Source organism: Cebus imitator, unplaced genomic scaffold (assembly GCF_001604975.1).
Source record: "Cebus imitator isolate Cc_AM_T3 unplaced genomic scaffold, Cebus_imitator-1.0 Scaffold239, whole genome shotgun sequence".
Taxonomy (NCBI): Eukaryota; Metazoa; Chordata; class Mammalia; order Primates; family Cebidae; genus Cebus; species Cebus imitator.
Window position 1 is genome coordinate 805,314 of NW_016107554.1, and position 19,485 is coordinate 824,798.

General features: G+C 40.9%; 1 protein-coding gene across 6 annotated transcripts in view; it reads right to left on the reverse strand.

Moving 5' to 3' along the window:
* The window catches only part of NEK10 (NIMA related kinase 10), a 247,454-nt gene extending 229,995 nt beyond the window's left edge, over positions 1-17,459 (reverse strand). For 3 of the 6 annotated variants that reach the window (XM_017498233.2, XM_017498232.2, XM_017498230.2), the window contains exons 1-3: positions 16,539-17,459; positions 1,127-1,237; positions 779-839 (exon numbers count right to left, since the gene is read on the reverse strand). In XM_017498233.2, coding sequence (XP_017353722.1) covers positions 779-839; positions 1,127-1,200 — 135 coding nt within the window. In that variant the 5' untranslated portion in view covers positions 1,201-1,237; positions 16,539-17,459. The remainder of the gene's footprint in view (positions 1-778; positions 840-1,126; positions 1,238-16,538) is intronic. The other 3 variants (XM_017498234.2, XM_037727754.1, XM_017498231.2) reach the window with 1 other exon arrangement.
* Between the last annotated feature and the right edge of the window lie 2,026 nt (positions 17,460-19,485).

The window sequence follows — 19,485 nt, forward strand, 5'->3', positions numbered from 1 at the left end:
AATCCCAGCACTTTGGGAGGGAGAGGCAAGTGGATCACGAGGTCAAGAGATCGAGACCATCCTGACCAACATGGTGAAAGCCCGTCTCTACTAAAAACTACAAAAATTAGCTGGGCTTGGTGGTGCGTGCCCGTAGTCCCAGCTACTCGGGAGGCCGAGGCAGGAGAATTGCTTGAACCCAGGAGGCAGAGATTGCAGCAAGCAGGAGTTGTGCCACTGCACTCCAGCCTGGCGCCTGGCGACAGAGTGAGACTCTCTCCCAAAAAAATAAAATAAAAACATTAAAATGCTACTATAAAAATAGCCAAAACTCACTCCTTGCCACTCTTTTTGGCGAGGTATATTGTGCAGCAAGCCTCAAGAGTGATACTTAGCAAGGGAGCAGGAGTGGGAAGAGTGAAGGGGGAGGAGAAAAATGTGGTGGAAAGTGCTTTGGAAAAAACAATTTCCCTAAAGCTCAGAAAGCCAAATGCCAGCCATTCAGTAAAAGAGTATGCAGTTCGTTTACAGACTGAAGAGGAAAGGGTTTGCTAAGTAGGACACAGGGTGACAAGCATAGGCTAAAGCAGGGCCTGGCCTGAGAGGAGAAGAATGTGGATGCCAAGTCTTGGCAGAGCCTGAACCAGGTGTCAGAGAAATAGCCAGATGAAGAAAGAGCAAAGACGTGAATGAACAAAGAAAAGTAGACATATCATTCATAGAGATGTTAAATGGAGCTCTTTGGAAACATACGATTTTTTTTTTACTTTACCACTTGGACATTCTTTGAAACCACTACCTGTTGTTTGCTTGATTGGACGTTCAAAAAGCACCGAAGTCTTTTAAGATCTGAATAGTCCCTAGGAGAGAGAATAATACAATGTGAACCCACAGAAGGCTCCAGGTGAACAAGATCATGTTACCCACCGATGGCATTGCCGCTTGGAGGCCTACTTTTATAAACCAAAATGTATACACACACTAAACGTTTTCTTTAGAATGCTAGATATGACCAGATGTTTCAGTTGAACAGTGTAACTCTGAATAGCAGTTGTCGAGAGTCTTCTCTATGTCTCAAAAAGCCATTAAATCTGTTCAATAGCCACTGCCTGAGTTAATAATTAGCAAACACTCAGTAGGGAGTTACCTGGTGGTGAGTTCTTGCTGTTTTTTATCAGTTGATTTTTCTGTGGTCTTCACCTTTTTGTCTTGATCAGGCATTGTAAAACATCAGTGCACCTGAATTAACATCGCATTCCTTTCAAAGTAAACCAGAAGGAAAACTTTGGTTGGGTTCTGTACACCAAAGCATTCTCGGTCAATACAGGCAAAATCCTCTTATAACATCTATTTAAACATGGAAAACCTAGGTTTAGTTCTAATACAATAATAAAGGTGTTAATATGAATATCATTTACTATTTATCATTCAAAGGACATTGGGAACATTTAGGGTATGCTTTACCCTCATTCAAAAGGTAAGTATGGGTTCACCAATAGAAAAAGAACAATTTGTTTGCTTTTATTTTTCTTAGTCAATTTCTAATGCAATTATTTTAGTATTCAGAATAGACACAGAAAGTTAAAGATACCCATACTTTCAATTACATAACAAATATAAAATTGTGTCCTGTGGGTTTAATTTGACTGTATGTAAAATTTTCCAACTGTGCTTCAATGCCACAGTCTGACTTCAATGTGTTGTCCAGGCATGAAAAAGTAGGCATTATTGTCTTATAAAAGCATGCTTCAATGTATTGTGAAATCCATGGTCAAAATCCAAGTGTTTCAAAAGCATTTAGAGGCAAAAGGAATGTTCCAATGGGCATTTCACTTCCATTGAATCCAGTGAAATTTAATTTTGTGAAATGCTCAAAGGCAGTTTAAGGATTAAAAAAACGATTTTCCCAATGTATTTGTCATATGCTTGACAAATAGCTAGGCTAAAATTAAGAGCCAGGGACCAAATCTCTCATCACAGAAGCACAACCAGAAAAGGTACAATATAAATACTTAAGGATTGTACCTAGGATATAACACCACCTCTTTCATTCAACAAATATTTATTGAATGTTTACTATACCTGCTCTCAGACTGAAAACTGCTAAAAGGTAAAGGAAGTTATTACAGGTATGCGTTTCCATCACAAGCAAAAAACAAACAAAAACCCAATCATGAACTTTAAAATGTGTTTGTGAGGTGTTCGGATGGAGACTTAGCATCTGTTTTTACTCTAAAAGAAAGGAAGAGGAGGAGAAAGGGAGAGAAGGGGAGGTGAAAAGAATGGAGGGTCTGTATATTACCGCTAAAAAGCAAAAGACACATGTGTTTTTAATATGCAAATACAAAAATGCCCCATAAGTTCTAAGGCAAATGGAAATCCATTCAAAATAAATAGAATCTGACTTTGCTTTTCCCTCAAAGACAGAAGAAAAACTCTACATAGCCACACTGTCCTGCTGTTGGCATCAAATTCCTGCTCAAACTAAAGCTGCAGACTGGTTTAGAAGCAGAAACTGAAAGCCACAATGACAAGCACAGGAGAGCGTATGGAAAAGCTCACAGGCTTCTTCTGCTAGAAGGGGATGGTATTTGCCACGATCACACCCTGCTAAACACCTTGTCTTATTCTCTTGCTTAATTTACATAATTGTATTGACCAAGTGTGTGAACAGGAAATCATGATCTAATCGTATATCAGTTTGAGATCAGCATGTACTCTGTGAGCTGGAAGACTGAATATAGATAACTCTTTGGAAATGTTTCACTTAATTAAACAGTAAACAAATTCACCGGTATCCGCAGAAACAGACAACTGCTTTTAGGATAAGACACAACATCCTTTCTGTTTAATGGCTGCTCCAATGGAGATATCCTGAAAAAAGGTTTGAGGAGTTGGGAATGCTTTAAAATATGTAACCTAATCCCATTTTAAATCAACAAAAATGAACATTATTTTGGTTATTTTTTCAAGACACTATATACACTATAATACAAAATGGGAGACGGTGGAAGGGGGGTAGGAAGGGCAGGCCATGTCTTAAGTCAAGTTGCCCAAAGGCGGACAATATATTAAGAAAGTATTCCCAACAGAGGTCAGGCAAGGGTGTTAATGCCAAGGCTCTCTGGAGGGTGGCTTCAGTCTAAGTCCATGGAGGAATGCTGCAGTGTAGATTAGTCCTCAGAGTTGTCTAAATTGAGAGAAGTGAGAGCCTGGCTCTCATATTCCCTTAGCCTTCAGTCATAACTCCCCAGGCATTCCTATCTCATGGTAAAGTGACTCCAAGTCACTTAGAGGCAGTCCCCTAAAAAAGGCATACAAAATCTAGCTGTTGAAGCCAATACCAGGACATGCAGTCCCAAGGAATGGGAGAGGCTCTGGGCAGAGCGCCCACATGTATGCACTATCATCACCGACTCCATGTGGAAGAGCTGCAGATAATGAAGGTAAAAGATCATAGGTGAGTGTTGAACAATGAGAACACACGGACACAGGAGGGGAGCACTACACACTGGGGTCTGTTGAGGGGGGAAGGGGAGGGACAGCGGGGGGGGGGGAGTTGGGGAGAGATAGCAAGGGGAGAAATGCCAGATATAGGTGATGGGGAGGAAGGCAGCAAATCACACTGCCACGTGTGTACCTATGCAATAATCTTGCATGTTCTTCACATGTACCCCAAAACCTAAAATGCAATAAATAAATAAATAAAGATGGGGGGAAAAAGATCTTTGCTATGGATACAAACTAAGCAAAGCCTACTGCATTAGCTTCCAACTACTGAGTTGAATTTCCCTCTTTCTTTGCTTGACCTCCCCAGATGTTGGTATGATCTCGTGTCCTAGCAGCTCAGGCCCTGGCTCTCTTCTGTTCTCTATCTGGCCCCTCTCCCAGGGATCTCTTGCAGTCCTGTGGTTTTACATACCATCAGCAATTCTAAATTTATAAGTTCAGCCCTTACCCCATTGTGACCTCCTAAATTCACAAAGTCACCATATGGATATCTAATAAGCATCCCAGATTTAACATACCCTAAACAGAACTCTTGACTCCTACTCCCTAGTACCAAACGCCCCTAGTGCTCCTCATCTTGGTAACTGGTACCACACTGGCTCTCTAGACAAAAGCTCTCTAGGGGACATTCTTGGCTCCTCTCTTTCCTCTACCTCCCATATTTAAGCCACCAGCAAAGCAAGTTAGCTTTTCCTTCTCTCCACTCTCCCTGCTATCACGCTACTTCAAGCCACCATCTTCTCTCCCTGAATGACTGCCACAATCCTCTCAGCAGTCTCTCTGCTTCCACCCTTGCTCCTCTACATCCTCAGGAACCCCAGGGAATGCTTTAACATGTAAATCGGATTATACCCGTCTGTGGCTTACAACCTTCCTGTGGCCCCCTATTGGACTTGGCTTTTTCCATGACTTTCACTGCTCTGAGCTTGCCTCCTCTCCTCTCCCTCTTGCTTCCTCCTCTTCAGCCATGTTGGCTTTCTAGAGAGAAACATGAACCCATGAACGTGCCAACTGCTATGGTTTGAATGTCTGGTCTCTCCAAAATTCATGCTGCAATTTAATTGCCACTGAAACAGTATTAAGAGGTAGGACCTTTGAGAGATAATTGAGCCATGAAAGTCTGTCCTCATGAATGGGTTGAGTACATTTTACAAAGGGCTTCCAGGAATGAGTTCTCTCTCTTTGCTCTTCTGCCATGTAAGAAAACATGTGACTTCCTTCCAGAGAATGCAGTGTTCAAGGTGCCATCTCGGAAGCAGTGACTGGGCACTTACCAGACACCAAGCCTACTAGCACCTTGATCTTGGATTTCCCAGCCTTCAGAACTGTTCTTTATAAATTATGTAGTCTGCCAGGCATGATTGTTCACACCTGTATTCCTAACACCTTGGGAGACTGAAGTGGAAGGATTGCTTGAGGTCAAGAGTGTGAAACCACCCTGGGCTGGTAGAGACTCCATCTCTACAAAAAAGTTAAAAATAAGCCAAGTGTGGTGGCGTGTACCTATAGTGCCAGCTTCAAGAGGCTGAGGCACAAGGATTGCTTGAGCCAAGGAGGTTGAGGCTGCAGTGAGCTCTCATGGTGTTACTCATTCTAGCCTGAGCAATAGCACCTGTCTCTTAAAAATAAACAAATAACCCAGTCTGCAGTATTCTATCACAGCAGCACAAAACAGACTAAGACCATTTGTGCCCATGAACATGCCAACTCTATTCTTGCTTTAAAGGCTTGGCACTTTCTGCCTGCTTACTGTCCTTTTCCCATAGCCTCACGCTGGCTTCTCCATATCCTTTGGGTTTCAGGTCAGATGGGGCTCCTCTGATGAATCTCTGTGATGTATTCACCCCACACACTCACATTTACCACAGCACTCAATTTTCTTTCCTCCTGGAGTTCATCAACATCAGAAATCCTCTTGTCCATGTATTGATTTCCTTGAACTAGTTCACATGCCTCATATGGCAGAGACTGTGTCTGTTTCATCCATAAACATGTCCCTGACTCATAGAACAGCACATAGCGCATGGCACAGTGTAAGCATGGTATAAGCCCTCAAAAAAGATGTATCACAATCTGTATGGAGTGACTTATTTTGTGAGTTATCTGCTTTTAATAGTTGCTTATTTTAAGGCTTAAAACTACTCTGACATCCCAAGTCTGGTGCTCCTTCTTGATGCCCCCAGAGCAGACTATACGCCCTACCTATTATTATCACTATTATGTGGTAATCAGGAAATTGCAATATCAAATATACAGGGTTGCTCTGGGAGGTTTTGATGTTGCAATTGCCTGGTTACCACACAAGGCCAGGAATTAGGCTTCCCTTATTCACGAGAGAATGGTGAACTGCAGGCAAATAATAAATATTTACTGAATGCAATACCTAATAAATGGATGAATGGATAAAATGATTATTTGAATAGAAACCTGTGTCATTACTCTTTAAGGTCAACAAATCGCTCATAAACCTCTTTTATAAATACAATCAATTGATGAGTACATTCAGAAATTATCTTTTATTCAGTCATTGGGGGAAATTTAGAATTCTATATAAGAAAATATTCCATCACTGTGCCTCTGAAACTATCTGTAATAAAGAACTCTTTTTAATTTCCAGTCTTTTGTGGACTGATACTTTTGGTTCAAATCCTGTTCTATGAGGCAATGCCACTGGTGATGTGCCTAAGATGTCATGGCAATGCCCAAGTGCTATAAATCTTTCTAAATTCTTACTCTCAATTTCTGTCTTTATCTGCTCATGAACCAGTAACACACCAGTTTGAATATCACCTGAATAGCACTGGTCTGGATTACTAAAGTCTATCTTTTTAAGTAACAAAACCCTAGTTGAACCTCTAATTGAGAAACACAGCCTTAAGTACAGTCTGAATGGACTAACCCAGAAATTCACAATTCCATGACAACCAGGAGAGGGTGAGAGTGAGCCTGGGAAGGGAGAACCTTGGCCAAGTAATTAAAGCTCAATGTGGACTCTCCACTTAAACCAGAGCAATCTTATTTCTCTGGAGTTCTGGGTAGAGCTTCATTAGAGAAAAGGATTCTATTGCTAAAAATAAAAATAGAAAACCACTGATTCTCTAACATTTATTTTACCAATGAGATGAGGCCAAAGACTCTTGCTTTTTACAAAAACGTTTGGCCTCATCTCATCTGTAAAATAGTGTTAGAGAATTTGCTACAAAAACACTTGTACCTACATGGGTTTTTTTCAATTCTAATGAGAAAGTGGAAATTTAGTTTGTTATTTTTTTATATGAGAAGTAGGCACAGTAGTGAAAGATAATGTAGAAAGACCAAAGGCATGCTACTTTAAAAACAGAAACTTTCAGTGCCTTTGCTTTTTTTGGATACCTCAGTCATGGGTCCTGAATACCATCTCAAATGGGAGAGAAGAGATCTTTCCAAACCTCAGGGAATAGTCAATAGGTTTGGTGCTTACAGCCCTAGACAAGTACAGACATATTCAATAATCACAGTTATGATTCATTGTTGAATTTTTTAAATCCATTTTTTAAAAGACACTCTCAAAAGTAATTATTCTCCTCTATTGTTTGAAATTTGGGTTAATGCTAAAGAAGTCCCCAGAGACACGCACCTCATTTGCTTGCGATGTCTTGGTAATTGCTGGGTAAACACATATGACAAAGAAAGAAACACATGCCATGGCAAAATTACCTGACTGTAATTAATCTAAATTGTGCAATATTAAGCACTAACTAAATAACATGGGGAGTATTTGTGATACGGTTTTCAGATCTCTACCAAGAAACCCTTTTTTACTCCATGGTTGCCTTAGCTGCTCAACAGATCTTCAGGTGGCCTCATCTTTACCAATATAAAACAGAGTCATTTGAATCATTATGATAAATCTCCCACAAATCCACAAATATCTTTTTTTTCCCCTACTAATCACTTAGGTTGCATCTTTGTAATAATTTTATTTACGACATATACTAATGGTTAAAAACAGTACTTGTAAAGTAATAACAGGCCAGGGAGTGGTGGCTCATGCCTGTAATCCTAGCACTTTGGGAGGTCAAGGCAGGCAGATCACACAAGGTCAGGAGTTCAAGACCAGCCTGGCCTATATGCTAAAACCCTGTCTCTATCAAAAATACAAAAATCAGCCAGGTGTGGTGGTGCACGCCTGTAGCCCCAGCTACTCAAGAGGCTGAGGCAAGAGAATCACTTGAAACCAGGAGGTAGAGGTTGCAGTGAGCCAAGATCATGCCACTGCACTCCAGCCTGGGCAACAGGGTATGACTCTGTCTCAAAAAAAAAAAAATCTATCAATCAATCAATCAAAAATAAAGTATTAACAGTGAAAATATATCAGACTAAAGTTAATTACCACTTTGGCTATGTCAGGTTTATGATTTTGAAAAAAGCACTAAAATAAACTGCAATGAACCCTACCACAAAAGGAAGTGAGAACTTCCTGTACTGACAAGCAGTCTCTATTCCTTTTGATGAATAATGATTAACCTTTCATTTTAGATGAGAAGTTACAGTTCTGTTTTCAAAGATACATACTAAAATAATTTAGAGAAATTTCAGCCCCGTAACTAACAAGAAATACAAAATGGAAAATCATTTCTTTAATTCTTTTACTGTAAACATTTTTCTTAAGAATCCTCTAAGAGTGATTCTTTGAGAAAAGTAGTTAAAATAAGATAAAAATTCACATAGAGCAGCCAGAGATAAGACAAACATGTTAAAACGCACTGGTTAAATGTTAGTTCTCAGTTTTGATAACCGCACCATGGTGATGGCAAAAGTCAACATTAAGGGAAGCTGAGTAAAAGGTATATGGGAATTCTGTGCTGTTTTTGCAGTTTTTATGTTAAGTCCATTATTTCAATATACACGCTTAAAATGTACTCATCACTTCAGCAGTTTATATAGTTAAAGTGCTTGGAGAATAAAGAAACAATTTTCTTTTTGCAAAGAATATTTGCACTAAATCTCACAAATATACAGTACTTGGACTTTTCAAATTCTGTGTGCTTTAGAAAACTATAAATTCTGCACAGCAAAGGTCAAGTTAAATTGGTCAAATTGCTGAAAAATACACACACACACACACACACACACACACACACACATTTTCAAAGTAAAGTGGGCAAAAGTTGAAGAAATCCTGTAAGAACCATAACTTGCTAATACCCATTACAGTTTTAAAAAGACATCTGGTTCTCTAGTCTAAACTGCTGTCTTGATATTATCCCTTATATTACATTGTTATTGTTCTTCAATGAGAGCTATATGTGGAGTTAACAGGAAAGACACAGCAATGACAAGAATAAACCTCAGAGAACATGCAGTATCAGGGCGTCTAACACCCTCCAGGCTCAGGAACAGGATGTAAATGAATGAGGACAGGTGGAGAGAGTGGTAGAGCTTTGGTCACACCTGAGAAGGTGCACTCTCCCAAGAGGGATTCAAAAGCACATGAAAAATGAAGCAAAACAAGACTAGACACTTGCACAAGATAACAAACCAAACCTACAGGTCATCAGTTGCAGACCATGATTCAGCTCCCTTCTCCCAGAGGAGGAAATTAAGACTCAGAGAGGAAAAATATGTCCAAGGCCACACAGCATCTTTAGGAGTAGGAGAACAAAGCCCAGCTCCCCTTCAGGATCTAAATCTTAACGGAAAACACTAAGGTAGATGGGAAAAAGAGAACTTGTTGACATTGGCCCTTAGCCAAGGCAGAGGGTGATATAATAACTGATGTTTGCATAACTTCACCTCCTGGACCCTGGGGTGCTTGCAAACATCCATTCATTCATCCTGGTTCACTCATGTGAAATATGTAGGTGGTGTATGTTTATCATCATAGGGTGGTAAACAAAGACACAGTTGATACAGAATCTCCAAGGACGGGAGTGTGTCGCCAGCTAAGGACAGGTTTTATTATGATGGCCTTGCTCCTGAGTCAGTACGCTGGTCACCTTCCTTCTGCAAATAGTCAATACTTTAAGCAATTTTCTATTTTATGTATAAATAAGCACTTGGGGATAAAAAAGAACCAAGAATTCAAATAATATGCTTACCCTCCCCCACTCAATCCTCCAAATACTTACTGACCACCTGCTATGATGATAGACACTCCTTTAAGTGTTGACTTTCATTTTCCTCTGGCTAATACTAACCCAAGTTGATCTGAGTGCTGCTCCAAAATTAACTAGAATACGTGACAACAGACACCACTATAAACTCCATATTTTCTGATTTATTCCCATTCAAACTCATATCTTTTATTGTAAAGGGAAATATCTGCAGATGTAACTGTAGATTCTGTCAGTTCCCTCAATTGTCAGTGCATAATGATATTTGTGGTATGTTATGTCTGTGCCCTGTGTAGCTGCTGCAGCATCCAATTATACTCATGATATGGTTTACAATGTGCCTGTGTTAGAACAAATGAACCCGAGACTCATGTATTAAGTAGTAATATTGAAAAGAGGAAAAACAGGTCCCAATGATGTGAAGGAAGAATTTATATTAACCAGTCAACAGAAACAACTAAAGTAGCACACTAAATTCTTCCTTTTCCATTGTCCCCGAATATAATAAGAGTCTATTCTATTTCCTGATTTTGTAAAAAAGAGAAAGGTGAAAATGACATTTATTCATTACTCCAAGAAATATTTATTGAGTCCCTAGTATATGCCAGGCACTGACGACACAACACTGAATAAGACATGGTCCATAATGTCTTCCAAGAAAATAGCTAAATTAACCATCATTGCAATAGTAAAGTAAGTACAGATTCAAACTAAATCCCTAGAACTTTCACAAGGAAAGAGAAGACGGAATAAACAAATTGAGGTTCGTATGTTTGGTGGCACTGCAAAACCTAGAAATACTTTCTGAGCTATAAAATTAAATTTCATCTAGCAACATTTCAAGTGCATTTTATTATTTACTATGCTCTGATTGTGCACCAGACCCTACTGGGCACTACAAAAAAAGAATCTCTTTACAATCCAGTGTGTGTGGGAAATCATAAATATGTGGGGTAAAGAATATGAAACTGCTGATAATGTTTGTTTGTAAAAGAAGACGTTTTTTAATGGTTCAGGTAAATACAATGGATTAAATAAGAACAATAGAAACTGGCCAGGCATGGTGGCTCATGCCTGTAATCCCAGCACTTTGTGAGGCCAAGGCAAGTGGATCATGAGGTCAGGAGTTCGAGAACCAGCATGGCCAAGATGGTGAAACCCTGTCTCTAGGAAAAAATACAAAAAGTAGCTGGGTGTGGTGGCAGGTGCCCGTAATCCCAGCTACTCGGGAGGCTGAGGCAGGAAAATCACTTGAACCTGGGAGGTGGAGGTTGCAGTGAGCCAAAATCACACCACTGCACTTTAGCTTGGGTGACAGAGCAAGACTCCATCTCAAAAAAAAAAANAAAAAAAAAAAAAAAAAAGAAAAGAAAAGAAATGTCAAAAATCAGAAAAAAATAATATCCAAATGAGACTATAAACTCAATGAAATCAGAGGGAAGATCATAGAAAGTCTTCATTAAGTGTGGACTTGAAGAAGGTCCAGAAGGATGGGCAGGGTGGGTAAACAACAGGCCAGGGCAGTGAACACAGAGATGCAGGCAAGATCCTGAGAGTGGCTTGAGGAGACAGTGAGTAGATGAGTTGAGCTGGTGCTGAAGAATCTGGAAGTCCTGGGAAAAGGAGTGAGTGGCAGCCTTCAGTCTGCAAGCCAGCTTATGGAACTCCTGACGGCTAAGGAGTCTGGAAGCAATGCTATTCTCCTTGGAAATGTAAAACATCTATAGGCAGAGCATTCGGCGTGTCATCACACTCCATTACTCTTTGGCCAACTCTTTTAAATAAAGAGGAATTCACCTGAGGTAATGTTAGAGCATTCATGGAGTTCAAACAAACTGCATTAAGTAGCAGGAAGACCAGAAGTAATTATATTAGGCAAGGAGAAGGCAAACATATTAGGTTGGAGCAAAAGTCATTGCGGTTTTTGCCATTACTTTCAATTCATTCATCCTGTCTCAAATAAAACAGTCTCAACTAGACATCCCTTTGGCATGGACCTCAGAAAAATGACAACTTCCTCTTCCTCAACCCCATATCTGACATTTGGTCACTAAGTTCTATTTTTCTACCAAATATGACACTTATCTGTCCACTTCTGTCCACCCTCACCACCAACGCCCTAGTCCAAGCTTACATCAGTGCTCACCTGAACTACCATTATCACTTCCTAATGATCTCCCAACTTCCAATTTCTCCCTCTTCCCAACTACAACAAAAATCTGTCTCCACACAGCAACAAGAGCACTCTTTATGGGCCACATTTGGCCAATTATGCCTTTATGGGCTTCCCTTTCTCTTGGGATAAAAAGAAAATTTACCAAGGCCTGTGAGGCACTGCATGCAAATGACGCCCCTGGCCCCCTAGTCAACTGCCACTCACTCTTGGTCCTAAACCACCAACCCAGAATTACTTCTCCTGAATATCCCCAAGGCTTTACTCCTGGACTCAAAGACGACATTGGTATGGAGAGGCCTGGAAGTCTCACCCTTCATGTCTCAACTGAAGTATCCATTCTTTGGGCTGAACTCCTAGACAGGGTCACAACCCCCCCAAGCATTGCCTTGCAGCTTCTGAAAAAGAGGCTGATTCAGGTAATAATTCGATAAATACATATTTATCGAATTATTATCTGAATTGGCTAAACTAGTCAAGTATATGGAGGACAGCTTTTTGGCTCATTCCCAGTATCTAACTTATACTTTGTAGTTTACAACAAAAGAGGGATTCAATAAATAATTGCTGAATGAATTAATCAGTGAACAAATCCCAGATATAACTGGAGTGTCATTATGTAAATATGGAGAGTAAAGACAACGAGAAAGAACAGCAAATAAATTTGCCCAGCTGACCAGTATCCAGTGATTGCAGCATGTCGATATGACAAAATCTCTCTATAAATACAAGGAAGCCACCAAGAAAATAATATAAAATATTACATAGATGTTAAAGATGGTCTACCTCAAATATACATGAACAAGACAATAAGGTTTCCTAAAGGAAAGATGAGTATTCACATTGTGTCAAGTGTAGCATACATATGTATATTATATGAATGCAGCTACCTCCATTGATACAAGTTGACAAGTCTGGGAATGTGAATTCTTCTGGTTATACCACTGGAATATAGTCAAAAAGATTAATGGGTGTAGAGGAGACTTGGTTTCCACTTGCCCACTGAGTGACCTCAGAAATCTTACGGGACTTCTCTGATTGTTAATTTTCTCATCGACTGAAAATTAGACATAACAACAAGCCTGTGATAAGGTGATAGTTGGGACTACCACCTTTAGATAGTGACACCCCTTTAGAACAGTCAACAATCACAGCAATGTTACTGTTGTGATAGCTGTTGTATTATATTTTGTGTGTGTGTGTATGTGTGTGTGTGTGTGTGTGTGTGTGTGTAGAGTGGGGTCTCACTATATCACCCAGGCTGGTAATATCACTTCATTTGAAGAGCTTGTGTATTTATTTATTTTTTGAGACAGTTTCGCTTTTGTCACCTAGGCTGGAGTGCAGTGGCATGATGTCGGCTCACTGCAACCTCCGCCTTCCAGGTTCAAGCAATTCTTCTGCCTTAGCCTTCCAAGTAGTTGGAATTGCAGGCACCCACCACCACGCTAGGCTAATTTTTTTTTTTTTTTTGAGATGGAGTTTTGCTTTGTCACCCATGCTAGAGTGCAGTGGTGCAATCTCAGCTCACTGCAACCTCCACCTCCTGGGTTCAAGTGATTCTACTGCCTCAGCCTCCTGAGTAGCTGGGATTACAGGTGTGTTCCACCACACTTGGCTAATTTTTGTGTTTTTTAGTAGAGATGGGGTTTCACCACATTGGTCAGGCTGGTCTTGAATTCCTGACCTCATGATCCACTTGCCTCAGCCTCCCAAAGTGCTGGAATTACAGGTGTGAGCCATCATGCCTGGCCATTCCTGTTTTTTAAATCATGATACATATCAGGCATATACATGAGTATGTTTAAAGTTCACTTTCATCAAGAAGATGAAATCTTTCAAAATGGAAGACTTATTCCCAAATCCGAGTCATACACTCTATCCACAAGCTGATGCTTTCTAACTCCTCATTCTGCTTTACTTCACTCCTAGAATTGTGTTCCAAATAGAACATAATATAAATAAATAACATCTAAATGGCAGTTCCTGCATATCGACCACTGTTCCAAGAAATTTTTCCATATGAATTCATGTAATGTTCACAATCATCCCATTTTACACATGAGGAAACTGAGGTACAGAAAAATTAAGTAACTTGCCAGTCCCATATCTAGGATTTGTGAAGCTAAAATTAGAACTCAAGAAATCTGGCTTGAGAATCTGTTCTATGAACTCTGCTCTACCGCCCCCTGAGAACTGTCCTAAAAGAACAGTACCTTTTTTGTTCACTGCAGAAGACTCAGGTGATCAATAAGTATTAGTTCACTCTCTGAATGAACTTCCATCTTCTCTCTGCCTATCCAAGTGCTCAACTCAGTTCACTCTGAATTCAGCCTCAAAGCTTGATTGTAACTTGGCCAAGATCTCATAACTAGTAATAACAACATACATGGGTTTGAATGTTGTTATTCAAACAACATTCTGACAGGCAGAGTAGCATTCCAGGTCCTTCTTCCACCTCCTGAAGACTTTACTGGTTGCACTGTCTGTTGGCTCACCCTCACCAGGCATGGAGCCCCAGACCTTTTAGATGGTCAATAAATACTCATTGAATGATTGAGACTGACCTGTATCAGAGCTGTTACCAAACGCAAAAGCTTGTGATCAAGTACTGTAACAACAGGACAGTGTCCTAGAAATTGCACTTGACTGAATCAAAAGATTTATTTTTACCTTTTGTGAACTGACCATGACAATTTCACAACTCTAGCCTTCAGTGTGTTTGTGTTCATTTTAAACATGAAAGCTTAGCATATATAAGGCACTATACCTTTGGTATGAATTATGTATATATCATCTTTAAAACAATCCTATGAGCTAGGTGCTATTATAGGCCCATTGTACAGATAAAGTATCTGTCAAGAGGCTAATTTGCTATGGGTTACACAGCTAAAATGCTAGCGCTAGGATTCGAACCCATGTATGTATAGACTATAAAGCTTGGCTCTTACAAACCATGCTGTACTGTCTCCCTCTCTTTATCATTTTAAGTTTATGTCATATAATAGCAAATATCATGATAATGATTGTGGCTTGAACCACAAACTATGAATTGAAGTAGTTTCCAGTTACTAAGGGTCTTGAAATTAAAGTAAAACCTATAAATTCAACATTTACCTTTTATAAGCAAAACCTTCATTGGCCATTTCTGACTTTTCTGGACGAAATAAAGATGCCATGGCAAACAATAACTTCTCATTTTAGAGATTTGATCACTTAACAAGTATTTGTTGAACACCTGTTATGATGTCTTGTCCTGGGTTGAACGCTGGATATATATAGATATAAATTGTGGCTGAGACAAAGATGGCCTCTATCGTCACAGAGACAGTCTAGAGAAAGGAGGAGTAAAGTAATCAAGCAACACACAGAGAATGACTGGGCAGTGAGAGCAGGAGTGTGGGCGTGCAAAAAAGAGAGTCCATTCCAGGCAGTGTAAGCAACAGGTGAGATAGCTACACAGGAGAGAATGTGACAATGATGGAACTGCTGATAGAAGTCCTAACTAATGATTGGATTAGGGTAATGGGGAATCTTTGCAGGACTTTTAGCAGGGAAGGGAAATGCTGTTATATGCATTTTAAAAAGATCAGTTTAGCTGGGCACGGTGGCTCACGCCTGTAATCCCAGCACCTTGGGAGGCTGAGGCAGGCGGATCACCTGCGATCAGGAGTTCGAGACCAGCCTGGCCAAAATATAGTGAAACCCCTTCTCTACTAAAAAATACAAAAATTAGCTGGCCGTAGTGGCACATGCCTGTAATCCCAGCTACTCTGGAGGCTGAGGCATGAGAATTGCTTGAACCCGAAGGCGGAGGTTGCAGTGAGCCAGATCGTAACACTGTACTCTAGCCTGGGGAGTAGAGCAAGGCTGTCTTAAAAAAAAAAAAAAAAAAAAAAAATCAGTTTAACAATGGTGGGGAAAAAAGTGGATTAGATAGTGCCAGACTAGAGTCAGCGTAGCCAGATGGATGTTGAATTTAACCAAGGGACGGTGGAAATTGAGACAGTAGGAATAGAGACAGCAATGTGGGAATTGATTCAACATCTATTAAGAAGGGATAGTCTTGATAATTGATAGATGCAGAGGAAGTAGCCGTAAGTGCCATTAATATTGTCTAGAGTGTAGTTTTTGAAAACCGAATGGATAGTGAGGCCCAAAATGGGAATCCAAGAACAGTAGCGGAAGTGGGGAAGATGGCGTTCAGGGTTCACATGTGTGGCGTTGACTTGGCAGCTGGATTTTGGGGTCTGACGCTTAGTGGAAGCTAGGTTCCAGGCGGAGGCTTTCTAATTATCATCAGATAGATGGTACCTGAGGAGAGGAAGTAGAAAGGCTCACCGAAGTAGACCAGAAAAGCAGAGTGCAAAGTCAAAGCATCCTGTAAGAAGGCAGAAAAGCGATGCTCATACAGATGAGGAATGAACCTCCAGAGGCGTCAGAGCAGATTGGAAGAGACACATTCAGGCTCCATTTAACCAGCATAGTTCTTTTGTCAAAATGGAAGCGCCATGAAGCATCGTTGAAGGCGCTTTCCCACCATCCATCCGTCCAACACAAACCCACCTGCTTCACAGAGACTGCCTCACGCAGTGACTCACTTAGGACAGCCGCATTCTCTGCCCCTGCCTCTCGTCTAGGGAAGCTGGCTCCTGAGGCTTCGGAGCCGCTCCACAGGGCCCTGAGGACACCTCCCCGGAGACCCTGCCTCAAGCCTCGCGGCGCCCGCACAGCCGAGCACCGGATCCCGCACAGCCGAGCACCGGCTCCCGCATACTCACCGCGCCGGAGGGACGGTCCCTCCTTCACGCCGCCAGTCTCCAAATCGTCCTTCTCATTGTCCCTGTTGCTGTCACCTGCTGCTGCAGATCGGGGGGCCCGTCCAGTCTCAGCCTGTCCCGTCCTCCCCCAAGCCTATTCCCAGTCCCCTCAACCTCGGGGACACCGCGGCCAGCCGCACCGTTGGTTTTCCAATCAAATCCTCCTCCCGCCCACTAACCGGCGCTGGCCAGGCCAATGCCAACAATTCTTTCACCGCCCCCTGGGGCGCTTCAGCCAATGGGGAGCAGCCATGCTGCGCAGTGCAGAGCGCCGTAGCAACGGATGACGCCTGCCACGGAGTCGCCGTAGCAACCAAAGACGCGACAGGTCCAGCACCAAGCTTGCAAGCGGAAGAGGAGGCAGGTGATGCTGAAGGCTGTGCTGTAACCACTTCACTGGAACCTAGAGCTACCTGAGAACAGGTCTCCTAAACATTGTAGACTTTTATGGATTTAGGGTGCCTAACCTTTGATGGGAAAGGGCAGCATCATCTTGGAGTGTTTACTTTCAAGAACTGCTATGGACTAAAAATCACAGCAATTCTCTTTTAAAGCAAATATTTGCAGCATGCTAAGTACCTTTCATATGGTATGAAAACATCTTCAGTTACTCAAGCCTCAGGTAATGAGAATATGGTGCCAGAGCACCATATTTTTCACAAGAGTGACCTGGGATTCAAGAGATCTGTATGGTACAACTATCACCAGTTCATTTTGTGGCCTTGAGCAAGTCACTTCACCTTTTGTGAAAGTTTGAAGCTTCTTTCAAATTTCTGAACTGCATTAGATAATGCATTAAAAATATACTTGATATTCTGTAACTTTAAATACATGAAAAATGGGCAGGCCACGGTGGCTCACGCCTGTAATTCCAGCACTTTGGGAGACAGAGGCAGGCGGATCACGAGGTCAGATCAAGACCATCCTGGCCAACGTGGTGAAACCCCATCTCTACTAAAAATACAAAAACTAGCTGGGTGTGGTCGTGCACAACTGTAATCCTAGCTTCTCAGGAGGCTGAGGCACGAGAACCACTTGAATCCGAGAGGTGGAGGTTGCAATGAGCAGAGACCATGCCACTGCACTCCAGCGTAGTGACAGAGGGAGACTCCGTCTCAAAAAAATAAAAGTAATTGAAAATTGCCAATTTATTGAGTGCTCAATTTTGTGCTGGGCACCATTTCAAATTCTTTATTTATTTCACTTAGTTATAAAATGGAGGCACAAGAAGTTTCCTAAGTAGTCCAGTATGGCAGAGCTAGTGAGTGATGGAGTCAGAGTAGAACCTACTTGAGTCTGGTCTTAAGCGCAATGATGCTTCTTTGACAATTTCTTCAAGTACTGGGCCCTATTCAACCCCATCTTAATATCACTAAATGCTCATGAGTGTGTCAACACTGGTGATTAAATCTCCCCAAACTGGATTTCAAATGAATACAGTGAACCCTAATGCTTCTCTGGTTTGGATAGTAAACAGGCCCACTGGGGTAACAATACTTAGGCTTGTGTAATCAAAAACATTTTTTAAAATGAATACAGTCCTATTTTGGAAATGCAGAAAAAGCCAAACTCCAGTGAGTATAGCGGAACTTATTAAACTTCAGAGAACATAAAACCATCAGGATTTATGTTATCAATAAAGCAAAACAAGGTGACAGGGACAAGAAGACTGATGCGGAGTAGAAAAAGTATTCTATACATACATTCCAAATATTAAGCAGTCGCCCTGGCTTGGTGGCTCAAGCCTATAATTCCAGCATTTTGGGAGGCCGAGGCAGGAGGATCACTTGAGGTCAGGAGTTCGAGACCAGGTTGGTCATCATGGTGAAATCCTGTCTCTACTAAAAATAGAAAAATCAACGGGCATGGTGGTGCATGCCTCTAATCCCTACTACTCGGGAGGCTGAGGCACAAGAATTGCTTGAACCCAGGAAGCAGAAGTGCAGTGAGACGAGATTGTCCCACTACACTCCAGCCTGAGAGACAGAGCAAGACTGTCTCAAAAAATAAATAACTATTAAGCAATAAGACATGATTCCACTGAACTTCTCGTCTCCGCAATACCAATTGTGCTTCCCATCTTTCCAGTACTCAGTAAAATCAAAGTCTTAAACTAATGTTTTGGCCATCCCAGAATATTTCTGAACTTCCCTGAAAGCTGCAGAGAAGATTAAGAGGCAAGAATGACACTGGCTCTGTAAGAGAAGTGCCCTATCATCTCAAATGTTAAGGGTCCCTCTGTGACATAAAAGATAAAATCCCACAAGAGATCTTGCACCAAGCTTATAGCTTATATAGCAGGGCTCAAAACTATGAAAACATCCCCTTTTGTTTTCTAATGCCTTTTATTATTTTAAATGAAACGCATAATGTAAATTATACAGTTCAAAAGTAAAACAACATAATGTCCTAACTGCAGCATAAAGAACAAATAAAGGTAACAAATATGCATTTAAGTAGATATTCAGGATCAACTCAACAAGAAGATAAAACCACTTCCCAAAATTTATAAAATGCCTTTAGACCAATGGTCTAGAGCAAGAATAGACCTGATATTCAAGAGATCAAATATGCCTTTATTGGCCACATCAAATAGAGCTCACTCTTTTCCTCTTTCCCCCTGTCCGCTCACAGAATCTCAGGGTCTAGAGACAGGAATTATAAATTTACCAAAAAAAAATTTTTCCCCTAAAATAAACGTAAATTTTCAAATGAAATTTCCAAAAGCGTAAGTGTCTATCTCCGTCTTATTCCAAAGGCTATCAAATTCATGGTGAGGTATCAGAAGTTTTTCAGCACAGAAAACACAGGAGGAAAGAGTTCCACATATGCCAAATGAAAAACAAACCAAGACCTGTAATTTGCTGTTAAGGAAAGTAATTCGTAATAAAACTAGTCACTAAAAACA